This window comes from Hordeum vulgare, chromosome 1H (genome assembly GCF_904849725.1).
Source record: "Hordeum vulgare subsp. vulgare chromosome 1H, MorexV3_pseudomolecules_assembly, whole genome shotgun sequence".
In the NCBI taxonomy this organism is placed as follows: Eukaryota; Viridiplantae; Streptophyta; class Magnoliopsida; order Poales; family Poaceae; genus Hordeum; species Hordeum vulgare.
The window spans coordinates 294,999,364-295,014,972 of record NC_058518.1 but is presented as its reverse complement, the minus strand read 5'-3'; the positions used below and the strand labels follow the sequence as shown (position 1 = coordinate 295,014,972).

Below are 15,609 nucleotides of genomic sequence, written 5' to 3'. Positions count from 1 at the left end.
TTGTTTCTTCCGCAGATCTAGATCATCATGAATTCCCCAAACGCTCCTAAGGACAAGATCTTCGAGAAGGTCATCAATCCCTACCTCACGGAAGTGCTGAAACACCCTCAATCTATCAAGATGAGCGAGGGGATGTTGCACATCCGTGATGTTGAGGGGCCTAAGAAGACCGGGAGCGTGGAGACGAGGCTTGAAGCAATGGAGCAACAAGTTTTCAAGTGCCAAGGGATGGTGGAGCGTGGACTCAACGCCAACCACACGATGATCACGGAGTTCACTAGCAATCACAAGATGGATGCCATTGATATTGGGAAACACCTCTCCAGGCTCTACGATAGGGTTGACCAACTTTAGGGCCAGATCTATGACCTGCAGAATTAAAACTGTGAATATGAGTACAGATTTAAATCAATAAGGTTGGCTGCAGATTTGAGGATTCCAGCGACTCGTTCATCCTGCCATGATGGAGCACCTATGCCTTGGAAGACGGAGGATCAGACTACTCCAACAACACTACCATCACCACCAAAGGAAGACAACTAAGCATTGGTATGGGCAATCCCCTTGGCTTCTGCCAAGCTTGGGGGAGTTGCCCTGGTATCGTATCACCTTTATATCTTTTGCTTTTACCTTTGTTTTAGTTCTTTCCTTTTCAGCTTTTATTTCTTCTTTTAGAGGAATAAGTCTTTAGTTTTTTGTTTGAGTCTTTTGCTTTTGTCTCTCCCCCGATGTATTCGAGCTTACGGGCTATATAATAAAGAGTGTCTTAGTCAAGGGCTTTGCTTTGTGCCATGATCAAAAGTATGAAAAGAACGATAGCATGAAAGATCATGAGACGATCTTATGGAAAGTGATAACTTCACTTATGACACGTATGATGATTGAAACTTGTTGAGAATAAATCAACATAGACCTCAGTCATTGTTGCAATTAATAAGAAGTAAGAAGGAAAGAGAGGTTCACATATAAATATATCATATTAGACACTTTTTACAATTGTGAGCACTCACCAAACTATTACATGCCTAGGAGTAGATGTTGGACAAGGAAGACAACATAATGAATTGTGTTTGCTTGGTTCCAAACAATGTTATATGATTAGAGATCCCTTAGCACGTAACAATTGCTTCTACCTCATATTAGCCAAAACTCCCGCACCAAGTAGAGATACTACTTGTGCATCCATAAACATCCAACCAGTTTTGCCATGAGAGTCCACCATACATACCTATGGATTGAATAAGATCCTTCAAGTAAGTTGTCATCGGTGCAAGCAATAAAAATTGCTCTCTAATATGTATGATCTATTAGTGTGTGGAAAATAAGCTTTGTACGAACCTGTGATGAGGAAGACATAAAAGCGACAGACTGCATAATAAAGTTCTTTATCACAGGAGGCAATATAAAGTGACGTTCCTCCGCACTAAGAGGACACGCATTCAAACCTCAAAAGCGCATGACAACCTCTGCTTCCCTCTACGAAGGGCCTATCTTGTACCTTTACTTTTTGCCCTTGTAAGAGTCATGGTGATCTTCACCAATTCCCTTTTTTGCCTTTGTCTTAGCTACCGTCACATGCTTGGGAAATATCTATATTCATATATCAACTTGGAGTTGAGTACTCATGTTTTATTGTTGTTGACTTTACCCTTGAGGTAAACCGTTGGGAGGCAAACTATAAGCCCCTGTCTTCCTTTGTGTCCAGCTGAAACTTTGACACCATGAGTACCACGTGAGTTGTAACAATTGTGGAAAACAAAAGAGATGATTGTGTATGTTGGTTTGCCTTACAAGCTCTTATTTGACTCTTTCTGATGTTGTGATAAATTGCAATTGCTTCAATGACTATGGACTATTGTTGGTTACTTCTCAGTAAGGTTTTTGCTTCATGCTTTGCTTTGTGAAGGAATTGTTACTTTCCCATAAGAATCTTTATGATATATTGTTGTTCTATGTGTGATCATGATGCCCTCATGTCCGTATTATGTTTTATCGACACCTTCGTCCCTCAACATGTGGACATGTTTATGGAACTTGGTTTTCGCTTGAGGACAAGCGAGGTCTAAGCTTGGGGGAGTTGATACGTCCATTTTGCATCATGCTTTCATGTTGATATTTATTTCTTTTTGGGCTGTTATATTACTTGTGGTACCATATTTATGCCTTTTCTCTCTTATTTTGCAAAGATTATTTGAAGAGAGAGAATTCAGGCAGTTGGAATTCCGGACTCGAAAAGGAGCAAATCCTAGTCCACTATTCTGCACATCTCCAAATACCTTGAAAATTTATGTGGATTTTTTCTGGAATATATTAAAAATACTCGGCGAAATAACTACCGGGGGGGACCACCAGGGCCCCACAAGCCCCCACTCCGCCACCACCCACCCTGGTGGTGGTGGGCAAGCTTGTGGGATGCGTGAAGGCCCACTAGACCCCCTCTTTTACTATATGAAGCGTCCTGGTCTGGAAAAAATCAATAGGGATCTTTTTCGTGGTTTCGCCGCCGCTACGAGGCGGAACTTGAACAGATCCAATCTAGAGCTCCGGCAGGACGATCCTGCCGGGGAAACTTCCCTCCCGGAGGGGGAAATCGTCGCCATCGTCATCACCAACACTCCTCTCGTCGGAGGGGGCGCATCTTCATCAACATCTTCATCAGTACCATCTCCTCTCCAATCCCTAGTTCATCTCTTGTAATCAATCTCCGTCTCACGACTCCGATTGGTACTTGTAAGGTTGCTAGTAGTGTTGATTACTCTTTGTAGTTGATGCAGTTGGATTATTTGGTGGAAGAGTTTATGTTCAGATCCTTGATGCTATTCATTACACCTCTGGTCATGATTATGATTATGCCTTGTGAGTAGTTACTTTTGTTCCTGAGGACATGCGATAAGTCATGCTGATAATAGTCATGTGAATTTGATATTCGTTCGGTATTTTGATATGTTGTATGTTGTTTTTCCTCTAGTGGTGTTATGTGAACGTCGACTACATAACACTTCACCATATTTGGGCCTAGAGGAAGGCATTGGGAAGTAGTAAGTAGATGATGGGTTGTTGGAGTGACAGAAGCTTAAACCCGAGTCTATGCGTTGCTTCGTGAGGGGCTAACTTGGATCCACTAGTTTAATGTTATGGTTAGACTTTGTCTTAATTCTTCTTTTGTAGTTGCGGATGCTTGCGAGAGAGGTTAACCATAAGTGGGATGCTTGTCCAAGTAAGGGCAATACCCAAGAGCCGGTCCACCCACATATCAAACTATCAAAGTAACGAACGTGAATCATATGAACATGATGAAACTAGCATGACAGAAATTCACGTGTGTCCTCGGGAGCGTTTTTCCTCCTGTAAGACTTTGTTCAGGCTTGTCCCTTGCTACAAACGAGATTGGGCCACTTGCTGCACCGTTGCTACTACTTGTTACTTGTTACTCTTTGCTTGCTACGTTTCACCTCGCTACACAATCACTTGTTACCGCTACTTTCAGTCCTTGCAGTTATTACCTTGCTGAAATCCGTTTATCAGAGCCTTCTGCTCCTCGTTGGGTTCGACACTCTTACTTATCGAAAGGACTACGATTGATCCCCTATACTTGTGGGTCATCAGGCACCTCCTCCCTCTCCTCCTATATATATTGGAGGCTTTTAGGCAGATTTGAGACAACAATTGCCTCTCTCTCGGCGCAGCCCTACTCCTCCTCCTCCTCGTCCTCCGTAGTGCTTAGCAAAGCCCTGTCGGAGTTACCACGCAGCTCCACCGTGACCATGCTGTCATGCTGCCTGAGCTCTCCCTCAACCTCTCCTCCCTCCTTGCTGGATCAAGGCGTTGGAGACGTTACCGGGTTGCACGTGTGTTGAACGCAGAGGCACCAACGTTCGGTGCATAGATCGGAATCCACCACGATCTGAATCATTGCGAGTATGACACCATCAACTGCGTTCTAGCAACGCTTCCGCTTAGCGATCTTCAAAGGTATGAAGATGCTCTACTCCTTTGCTCGTTGCTGGTTTCTCCATAGATAGATCCTTGCATGACGTAGGATCTTTTTTGAAATTACTACGTTCCCCAACACCAAGTCACCTGTTGGGGATGTTGTGGACATGAACATGTTTTGCCTCGACACTCATTTAAAAAAGTTCAAGAATATGTCGCCCGATTGAGTGCTGCACTGGAGAGGTTCGACAAGGAACTTTGGCCAGAAGACACCCTCCAGACCGACCTTGAGTCAATGATGAGTCGCCTTAACCAGATTCCCAATCGAGTGCAAGCATGGAAGAAATATGTTGCGTGATGCGGAGCTGACGTGGCTCTTTCACTCGTCCGGGTCCATTGCAAGGAGGATAAACTGAAGGCGCTCCAGGTGGCCAACACAAAAAAGCTTCAATTTGAGAACATCATGGAGACCTTCATCGACGCAGCCACCCGCATTGCTGATGGGATTGATCTAGACACCTGCGTCGAGCCTACAAGTCCCAGCGAGCCTTAGAAAAACTTTGATTGCAGTTCGAACTTTACTTGCCTCGGTATGCCGAGTGTTGGTGTAACTGTTTAAACTTCGTTCGGGTCATAATCCCGAGTACTTTCTTTTGTGTAGACAACTTTAATCCGTGCTAGAGATTTTGAGTTTATCTGCATTTTGCTTTTCAATTCTTTGCTTGATTAAGCTTGCTTGGTTTCCGAATGAGCTTGATGTTCATTAGTCGGAAGAATTTTGAGGTTAGGCGAAATCTTGTTCGCGGCTAAGTCTCCGAGTAAGAGGAGTGCTCGTCATTCGGGAAAGTTTTTTGCTTAGGCGAAGACTGATTCGCAGCTAAGTATCCGAGTGAATAGGTTTGTATTCACTTGCTTGGATTTTAACTTAGGCGAAAACTTGTTCGCGGCTAAGCTCCTGAGTGAGAGGATCGCTCACCACTCGGAGTATTTTTAACTTAGGCGAAGACTTGTTCGCAGCTAAGTCCCCGAGTGAGAGGATCGCTCACCACTCGGAGTGTATTTTGAACTTAGGGGAAATCTGGTTCACAACTAAGTCCTCGAGTGAATAGATTACAATTCACTCCGTTGGGTTTTAACTTAGGCGAAATCTAGTTCGCAGCTAAGCCCCCGAGTGAGAGGATCGCTCACCACTTGGAGTGTTTTTAACTTAGGTGAAGACTTGTTCGTAGCTAAGCCCCTGAGTGAGAGGATCGCTCACCACTCGGAGTGTTTTTAACTTAAGCAAAATCTGGTTCACAGCTAAGTCTTTGAGTGAATAGATTGCTATTCAATCGGATGAGTTTTAACTTAGGCGAAGACTTGTTCGCAGCTAAGCCCCCGGGTGAGAGGATCGCTCACCACTCGGAGTGTATTTAACTTAGGTGAAGACTTGTTCGTAGCTAAGCCCCCGAGTGAGAGGATCGCTCACCACTCAGAGTGTATTTTGAACTTAGACGAAATCTGGTTTACAGCTAAGTCTTCGAGTGAATAGATTGCTATTCACTCGGATGGGTTTTAACTTAGGCGGAAATCTGTTCGCAGCTAAGCCCCCGAGTGAGAGGATCGCTCTCCAATCGGAGTGTATTTTGAACTTAGGCGAAATGTGGTTCGCAACTAAGTCTTCGAGTGAATAGATTGCTATTCACTCGGATGGGTTTTAACTTAGGCAAAAACTTGTTCGCACCTAAGCCCCCGAGTGAGAGGATCGCTCGCCACTCGGAATGTTTTTTTGAATATGAAATTGCACGATCAGAATCAACATAAACAGTGGGAGTTATAACTTTGATAAGAACATTGTCTAGAACACTCTTATTACATCAAACCACTCAATCGTCAAGTGTAAAAACATCGCAATAAATCTGCGTTCCAAGCACGTGGTTCTTCAATTATCTTCTTCAGGTTGAAGAGGTGGTAGATGTTGGAAATATGCCCTAGAGGCAATAATAAATTGGTTATCAATGTATTTTCTTGTTCATGATAATTGTCTATTGTTCATGCTATAATTATATTAACCGGAAACGTAATACATGTGTGAATATATAGACCACAACATGTCCCTAGTGAGCCTCTAGTTGGCTAGCTCGTTGATCAATAGATGGTCATGGTTTTCTGATCATGGACATTGGATGTCACTGATAACGGGATCACATCATTAGGAGAATGATGTGATGGACAAGACCCAATCCTAAGCATAGCACAAGATCGTGTAGTTCGTGTGCTAAAGCTTTTCTAATGTCAAGTATCATTTCCTTAGACCATGAGATTGTGCAACTCCCGGATACCGTAGGAGTGCTTTGGGTGTATCAAACGTCACAATGTAACTGGGTGATTATAAAGGTGCACTACAGGTATATCCGAAAGTGTCTGTTGGGTTGGCACGAATCGAGACTGGAATTTGTCACTCTGTGTGACGGAGAGGTATCCCTGGGCCCACTCGCTAATGCATCATCATACGGATCTCAATGTGACTAAGGAGTTAGCCACGGGATGATGTGTTATGGAACGAGTAAAGAGACTTGCCGGTAACGAGATTGAACAAGGTATAGGGATACCGACGATCGAATCTTGGGCAAGTGTCATACCGGTAGACAAAGGGAATTGCATACGGGATTGAGTGAATCCTCGACATCGTGGTTCATCCGATGAGATCATCACGGAACATGTGGGAGCCAACATGGATATCCAGACCCCGTTGTTGGTTATTGGCCGGACAGATGTCTCGGTCATGTCCGCATGTTTCCCGAACCCGTAGGGTCTACACACTTAAGGTTCAGTGACGCTAGAGTTGTTGTGGGAATCATATATGTGGTTACCGAAGGTTTTTCGAAGTACCGAATGAGATCCCAAACGTCACGAGGAGTTACGGAATAGTCCGGAGGTAAAGATTTATATATGGGAAGTCCAGTTTCGGTCGCCGGAAAAGTTTCGGGGTTTATCGGTATTGTATCGGGACCACCGAAAGGGCACCGGGGATCCACCGGGAGGGTCCACCTGTCCCGGAGGGCCACATGGGATGAAAGAGGAGAGGAACCAGCCCCTAGTGGGCTAGTGCGCCAAGGGGAGGAGTCCCAAGGCGCAAGGGAGGAGGCCCAAGTGCAAGGGAGGCCAAACCCTAGGCGTGGGGCCTGCCTCGGGTGGCAAGCCACCCACCGGGCGCCACCCCCTCCTCCTCCTAGGGCTGCCGCACATCCTAGGGTTTCCCTAGGGGTGGCGCACCCCCTCTCCCTCCCTCATATATATAGTGGAGGATTTCAGAGGGCTGCACACACCTGATTTGATCTACTTCGACGCAACCCTACCTCTCCACCTCTTTCTCCTCCTCCGCGGTGCTTGGCGAAGCCCTGCCGTAGAGCCACATACTCCATCGCCACCACGCCGTCATGCTGCCAGAGTTCTCCCTCAACTTCTCCTCCCTCCTTGCTGGATCAAGTAGGAGGAGACGTCCACGGGCTGTAGGTGTGTTGAATACGGAGACACGGTACGCTCGGTGTTCGGATTGGATCTTCCGCAATTTGAATCGTCGCGAGTACGACTCCATCGACCGCGTTCATAGTAACGCTTCCACTTTGCGATCTTCAACGGTATGAAGATGCTCTACCTCACTCGTTGCTGGTCTCTCCTAGATGATCTTGGTGTGACGTAGGAAAATTTTGAATTGTTACTACGATACCCAACAGTAGGCCCCATTGTTCAGCACTTTGGTAATGACAAAATGACCTTCCGATGAGGGGCTTGCTTGTGAGCCCGCTGTTGATCCACTCGGAGCACCAGATCACCTTCATGGAACGACCGACTCCTAACATACCTTGCATGGAAACGGGGCAGATCCTGTTGGTATACTGTCGATCGAATCAAGGCCAGTTCGCGCTCTTCTTCCAGAAGGTCTACACCGTCATGTCGCGCATGTTCACCTTCAGCCTCAGAATAAAGCTCTACTCGGGGAGAATTTTGAAGGAGATCACTCGGCAAGACGGCTTCGGCTCCATATACCAAGAAGAAAGGAGTACGTCCAGTCGATCGGTTGGGAGTCGTCCTCAAACCACACAGAACTAACGGTAATTTAGTAACCAAGCTCCAGCTACATGTTCCACATCTCGCATGAGTCGAGGCTTCAACCCTTGAAGGATAAGGCCATTCGCTCGCTCAGCTTGACCATTAGTTTGGGGGTGCGCTACGGATGTGTAATCCACCTGAGTGCCTTGGGCGGAGCAAAAGTATCTGAATTCTTCTGAGTCGAAGTTGGAACCATTGTCTGTAATGGTACTATGGGGAACTCCAAACCGGAACGTTATTTCCTTCATGAACTTAATAGCAGTGCGTGAACCCATCTTTTTATGGGTTTAGCTTTCATCCACTTGGTGAACTTGTCAACTGCTACAAGCAAATGTGTGAATCCACTCTGGCCCGTTCGGAGAGGACCGACCAATTCAAACCCCACACAGCAAACGTCTAGACGAGTGGAATGGTCTTCAGGGCAGATGCGGGCTTATGTGACAAATTTGAGTAAAACTGGCATCATTCGCAGTGGTCCATGATTTCCTTAGCCATTTCATTAGCGTGTGGCCAGAAAAAACCAGCTCGGTATGGTTTGGCAACAATCGTCCGAGAGGAGCGTGATGACCACATGTCCCCGAGTGAATTTCCTCTAGAATCAATCGACCTTCTTCCGGAGAGATGTACCGCTGAGCTACGCCACTCACACTTTCTCTATAGAGTTGTCCATTCATTACAGTAAACGCCTTGGACCTGCGGATAATTTGTCGAGCTTCAACCTCGTCTCTGGGAGTTCTTGCCTCAATACGTATGCAATATATGGAACCGTCCAATTGGTCGTAATCACCAGAATCTCCATGACCAGATCAATAACTGGTGGAACATCAACCTCAGTCCGGTTGGAAGTGCTTATCGCTTGTGGGGGCTCTTCAATGAATGGATCTTCTTGCATCGAAGGAGAATGTAAGTGTTTCAGAAACACATTGCTATGTACAGGCTTCCGAGTGGATCCAATCTTGGCTAGGTCGTCAGCTACTTGATTCTTCACTCGGGGAATATGATGGAGTTCCAAACCTTCAAACTTCTTATAAAGCTTTCTCACTGCATTGCAATACCCAGTCATGGCAGGGTTCCTGACATCCCATTCCTTCATAACTTGATTGACCACCAAATCCGAATCACCGTATACCATCAGGCGCCGGACGCCGAGTGTGATGGCCATACGTAACCCGTAGAGTAGTGCCTCGTATTAAGCTTCATTATTGAAGGAATCAAAGTGAATCTGGAGGACACAGCTGAGCTTGTCACCCTTTGGAGATACCAATACCACGTCGGCACCAGACCCATTCAACATCTTAGAGTCATCAAAGAACATGGTCCATAGTGAATTTGAATTGGTTGCTTTTGTTCTACCCACTCGGCCATGAAATCAGCAAGTGCTTGAGACATGATTCCCTTCTTTACTCCAAATTTGACATCAAAGTATAGGAGTTCAATGGCCCATTTGGCCACTCAACCAGCTGCGTCTCGGTTGTTGAGGATCTCAGACAATGGAGCATCACTGATGACTGGGACTAATGATCTTGAAAGTAGTGTGCCACCTTCTTCGCTGATAAGTATATACCATAGAGGAGCTTCTGATTATGAGGGTACCTTTGCTTTGAAGGAGTCAGCACTTCAGAAATATAGTAGACTCGACGTTGGACTTTGTAAGCTTTGCCCTCTTCTTCTCGCTCGACAGTTAGAACTATCATTCAAAAAAAAGGCAAGGTACAGCAGGATGCTGCACTTCTTAATGTCTACTGCTCTATGTTTTCCGGATAGAACTCAGTTTTGTGTAAGCATGACATATTATAGCTAATTAAGTTAATATTAACGGCTTCAGGCCCACTACTACTTACTCATCTTCTGTTATTACTCCCTTGATGAGACCTTTGTAGGATAAAGGTTAATTTTTGTTGCTGAATGTATATACATTTTGATTTTCTGTTACAGAAGCAAATTAGTTAATTTCCTTCACATGGTACATTAATTTAGTGGGTTCACTAACATGCATGTAGTAGGCTTCCCTATAGTGTTTTTTTTCCTTTTGCTTTCCAGCATTGTAGTACTTTATAATTGAACTCTCTATGAATGAAACGTAGAAGATACATTAAAAACAACATACCTAAGAGAAAAGAGAAAGTTTTGAAATACGTGTTTACCTTATGTAGGATATCATTGTGTAAGTTTTGAAATATACAATAATAATAATTTCTGATGTAAATGCAAAGAACTACTTTTGGGGCACCCACTTAAAACAGATCATCGTACCTAAGAGAAAAGGAAAGATATACATGGTATTTATTCCATTTGGCCAATTAGTACTCCCTCCGTTCCTAAATATAAGTCTTTTAAGATGTTTCACTAGGAGTCTATATACGGAGCAAAATGAGTGAATCTACACTCTAAAGTATGTCTATATACATCCGTACGTAGTCCATTAATGAAACCTCTTTAAAGACTTATATTTAGGAACGGAGGGAGTAATAGTGAAGATCGGTCATTTATATTGGGTAGGAACTAGCATGTGTTTTGCTAAGTTTTTCCTACTCTTTAATTTTGTGCTCTAAGTATCATCATTGCATGTTTATGCAATTAGGCCAAAGCAGCGGCAACCTTTCTTACAGCTTACCTGCTAAATATAAGTTGTTAAAATAGGAGTTATGTTTTAATAACAAAAATTTTAAAAACAGGGATCAACTTATTTAGGCACATAACTGGGAGCTTATAGAGACACCTTATTCATTTGTTTGATTTATTTATATGCGTTGTAGCCCGTAGCAACGCACAGACGTTCTAACTAGTATCAATACAGGATCAGATCACGAAGCTAAACAACGGCCTAGATGGTGCGACCAAATGCTCCTACAAGCCATATCGGATTTTCGTTTCTGAATCGACAACAGAAGCAAGCCTGTCTAGCAGTATATACGCTCACATGTAGGCAATTTACCGCCAGAAAGAAATAGTATAATTATGAGCAGAACAGATCGATGCTTGAGGAGTTCAGGGCAATATGTAAAACACTAAAAAAAAACTTCTTCTTTAATGAATCCGTGCGCATTCGAGATAAAAAAAAACTAGAAAAAACACAATCTCACCGAGGTTGTTAGCAACATGAAGATAACTGTAGTGTTCAAAAAACACATGAACATTCCAGTACGTGGAATTAAACTAGATGAAAGTTCATCAAAAAAGACAGAATCAATTCAGCAACTCATATACTGCTTTCATTGGTCACGCCAATGGCAACATATTCTGTGTCAAGCATTCGAAGAATCATCAAGGATTTTACAGATGCTTGTGAGATGCCAAGATACAACACTATAGATAAGCTGTCACACTTAATAGTTTGCATTAAGTTCAAGACTGAACACAATCTTAGCGAGGTGTTACCAACATGAAGATTCCTGTGGTGTTAAAAACACACACATGAAGATTCCAGTACGTGGAATCAAACTACAAGAATGTTCATCGAAAAAGAAAGAAAGAATCAAAATACAAAATTGTGTCCTTGATTCAGCAACTCATATACCAGGTATACTGGTCATACCAATGACAACATATTCTGTGTCTAACATTCAAACATCAAGGATTTTACAGACGCTTATGAGATGCCAATGCCAAGTTACGACACTAGATAAGCTGGCATACTTAACAGTTTGCATCAAGGGTCACCAGCTAACCGGTGATCACGGACATTTTACCGGACAGAATACACTAGAAATAGCACATGAAGAGCCAGACACAAATGGCTTAGTAACGGTACTTGGTGGAGTAATCCTTTGGAGCAATCACCAGACCACGGCCCTTCCGAGCTCCCCTGTACACAGTTTCCACAATGTCGACGAACTCTTGCTTGTCTTTCATGGCCCAGTTGATCTTGTTATTGTTTCCTGTCCCAAGATCAATCATGATGTGCTTGTTCCGGAAGAAGAACATCACCGTCGACGGGTCATACAACTCGTACATGGTGTTGAAATCAGGGACCTCGGTGATGTCAACAAGGTAGATCACCGCAAAGTTCTTTATGGTCTCAGCCACACCTGATAGCACCTCGTCCATCTGGACATGAACAAAGTAGGTAGTCAGAACGAATTAAACAAGGTGGGTTACTACCAGGAACTGCAATCAATAACATACAACAGTTATTTTCTTTTTTGCATGAAACATCAAAACAAGTTGCTCATAGGTCTCCACAGCTCTACTTTCTCAGGGTTGTGCGGCCAGCAGACCCGTTGATGAGGAAGGCCCCCAGTCCAGCAAATAATATGTCTACATATATATGAAAAAAAAGGCCCAGCAAAAAAACTCGCTTCCAAGCAGCCCATTATAGCACATTAACACTCCCAGGCACGCACACACGTAGCCCACGCACGTACGTAGTCCCAGCAGGTCTAGCCCATCTGTATGCTTTCCTAATTGCGTTCCTGATTAGGAATAGCGATCTCAACGGCGGCCGAGTGCCCTGGCGACGGCGACAGAACTATCAAGCAGGGCGACGGCGGCACAAGGAAGACGTCAGACCAGACTCAGTCTCAGACACGCGTACGCGGCCGTCGGGTCACCGACGGCCGACCAGCCACGCCCCACGGGCCACGGCGCATCTTCCATTAGCCCTTGCCAGCATAAGTCTTTGTTTACAAAGCGTCAAACCCTATTTTATTTTGCTAGTGTATGCAGTAGACAAAGCGTCAAAATCTTACATCTAGGTGAAGTATTTTTCTATTTTCTTAGCCACAAAGGGCTATAATTCTTAGAGTTTGAATTGATTCAGATTACATTTTGTCTTATTAAACACAAAGAATCATGCATCCAGAAAGGAAGTATGATTCCGGTGCTTCAAAGCGAAGGAAGAAACAGAAACTAGAAGAAGATGCTCAATTACAAAAGGGTGCTCTCGATAAATTTGTTATGAAAGAACCTCAGCCCAATTCTCAAAACCAAACTCCAGATGCTAATATTGCTGATGCACATGGTGGTTTCTTGTTTACTTTAGATAAGCTGCGATCCTTGGATGACAAGAGTTTGTTGGCTGCTTGTGTTAATCTTGAAGATGCACTTAAGAGTGGAGAACATAAAGACATTCATGGACTTGAATTGTCCTGCAAGCTACTTTTCCTCTAGGACTCACTTCAGAAATCTATGGGCCCACTTGATATTTTGTATTTTTTGAAGAAGCGCTCCTCAATCTATCCTAATGCTGTTATTGCATACATAATTTTGTTAATCATTCCAGTAAAAGTTGCATCTGCAGAAAGGAGCTTCTCCAAACTCAAGTTGTTGAAATCATACTTGCGTTCTACTATGACACAAGAAAGACTCAATGGATTGGCAATAATAGCACTTGAAAATGATGTCTTGAAGAAGATTGATTATGAAGATTTGATCGAAGATTTAATTTCAAGAAATGCTAGAAGAATGCTGCTCTTTCATAGAAAATGAGGTCAGTCTATAAGTTATATTGCATTAGTACCATCTTTACTATTTTACCGTTAGTATTTCATATATTTCCTTCATATTGTACCAGTTAAATAATTAGGGCCCTATTTATACCAGTTAAAAAATGAGGTCATATATTTCCTAAATATTATACCAGTTATATTGCGTTAGTACCATCTTTGTAAGTTAAACAATTAAGTGAGAGCATGCTTTACTTAGGCCCTGTTTGTTTCATAAGTCCTAGGACTTTTTTAAGTCCCAACTTATAAGTCCCGAGTCCCTACCTGTTTGTTTACAGGGACTTATAAGTCCCGAGTCCCTACCTATTTGTTTACAGGGACTTATAAGTCCATATTTTTCAGTTATTATTATACAGGAAACTAGATGAATCATCTTTTATTCTGTTCTTGACCTTTGGCGTGGGGACAACAACCGATGCTAATACCTCCCTGTCTACGAAGCAGCAAAAGAATCCCTGTCTACGATGCTATTAGCAAGAATCACCAGGAAACTGGATTAATTGCATCGCCGAGGCAGAAATGGGCGACGGGACGGGGCGGCGGGGGGACGGGGCGACGGGCGACGGGACGGGACTAACCGAGGCAGAAACGGGCGACGGGACGGGGCGGCGGGGGGACGAGCCGAGGCCGACGGGACGGGACGGCGGGGGACGGGGCGACGACTGGGCGGGCGGCTACTCCAGCGATGCGGGGCGGTGGGGCGGCGGCAGGGCGGGCGGCGACGGGGCGGGCGGCGACGGCGATTGGGGCTGGGAGCGACGCGGGGTAGGGCGGTGGGGCGGCGGCGATTGGGGCTGGGAGCGACGCGGGGTAGGGCGGTGGGGCGGCGGGCACTGATCGGTGCGGGAAACAACGCGGGCCAACGAGTATAAGTCCCAATAAGCTCCTCCCTGAGAGTCTTATTTGATAAGTCCCAAATCATCACAATAAGTCCCAATAAGTCCCTTGTGTTTGGTTTAGGTGGGACTTATAGGGACTTCTTTAAGTCCCTAAACCAATAAGTCCCTGGAAACAAACACCCTCTTATATTAGTTCTTCAGTTTTATGGTTTAAAAAAAATTAGGGCCATATTTTGATTTTCGTCCGGGCCCCCAAATTTTTGGAGAAGGCCCTGGCGGCCAGGTATGGAACAGGCCATAGTGCTTTTGTTTTCAATTTTGTCAAGAAACTTGTGCACCACATCAAATCTGCAACAGAATAGAATGTAAGGTGATATGCAGCTCCCAGCATCAAGTGAAAGCATGAACCGAAGAAAAAAGGGGAGGCATCCTACATCCCATCCACTTCTGCTCTTTGCTGTAAAAAGGCTATAGCAATGGAAATACTGCAGGCACATTCACTACCATGGAGACACGGGCACTACCTAGGGAGCCACTTACAAGCATCAGCAAGAGCCACAGTTCCTTGGGTGATTCCGATCCCAAAACCTTCTCTAAATAAGAGCCACAGTATGTGTCCCAATCCCTCCGAAATTACACAAATCCATGTCCAGTACCACAAATCCAACATCCGGAGTACCACAAATCCAAGCAATTCACACAGCGTAACCGCAAACACAACCGATTACATAAAAGGTACGCTTGGTTAGGAGATCGATCGCCGATACCTGCATGCAGTTCTCGTCCCAATCATGGCCGAAGCGGATGATAACTAGCCGCTCCTCCTCGGCGAGGATGGCCTGGTCCACAGCCCATCCGGAGTGCAGGTGCGGCAGCAGGTAGGACATCGCCGCCTCGCGCTCGTCGCCGGTGGCCCCCGCTGATCGGCGAGGAGATTTGGGGATTTGGAACCACAGAACCGGTAGCCAGCAGACGGCGGAGGTGGAATGTGGAACGCAACACACTGAGATTCGATCGATTCTTTTTTTCCTTCGCAAAAAGGAAGAAGAGATATTCGGTAGAACCGCCTCGAACACCATGGAAACTTCCCGAGACTGCGCGATTTGCCGCGGCCCATGGCCCAATTGAGGACTTGTGTTAGGAGGCCTGCTGACTACACAGCACGAAAGAATAGGTTTTTGACATGTCGGCCCACTTAAGGTGAGCAGGCTTTTTTACGTTGTTCTAGTTGTTCTTTCAGATTCTAAAAAGAAAAAGAGTTGTTCTTTCTTTTCTCAAAAAGAAAAGTTTCTTTTTAATTT

General features: G+C 44.6%; 1 protein-coding gene across 1 annotated transcript; it reads right to left on the bottom strand.

Moving 5' to 3' along the window:
- Positions 1–11,506: 11,506 nt before the first annotated feature.
- On the bottom strand, positions 11,507–15,360 carry LOC123431930 (thioredoxin-like protein YLS8). Its single transcript, XM_045115359.1, has 2 exons — positions 15,076–15,360; positions 11,507–12,072 (listed from the first exon to the last, which is right to left on the bottom strand). Exons 1-2 carry the CDS (start codon positions 15,193–15,195, stop codon positions 11,764–11,766), a joined length of 429 nt encoding a protein of 142 aa, XP_044971294.1. The 5' UTR covers positions 15,196–15,360; the 3' UTR covers positions 11,507–11,763.
- Between the last annotated feature and the right edge of the window lie 249 nt (positions 15,361–15,609).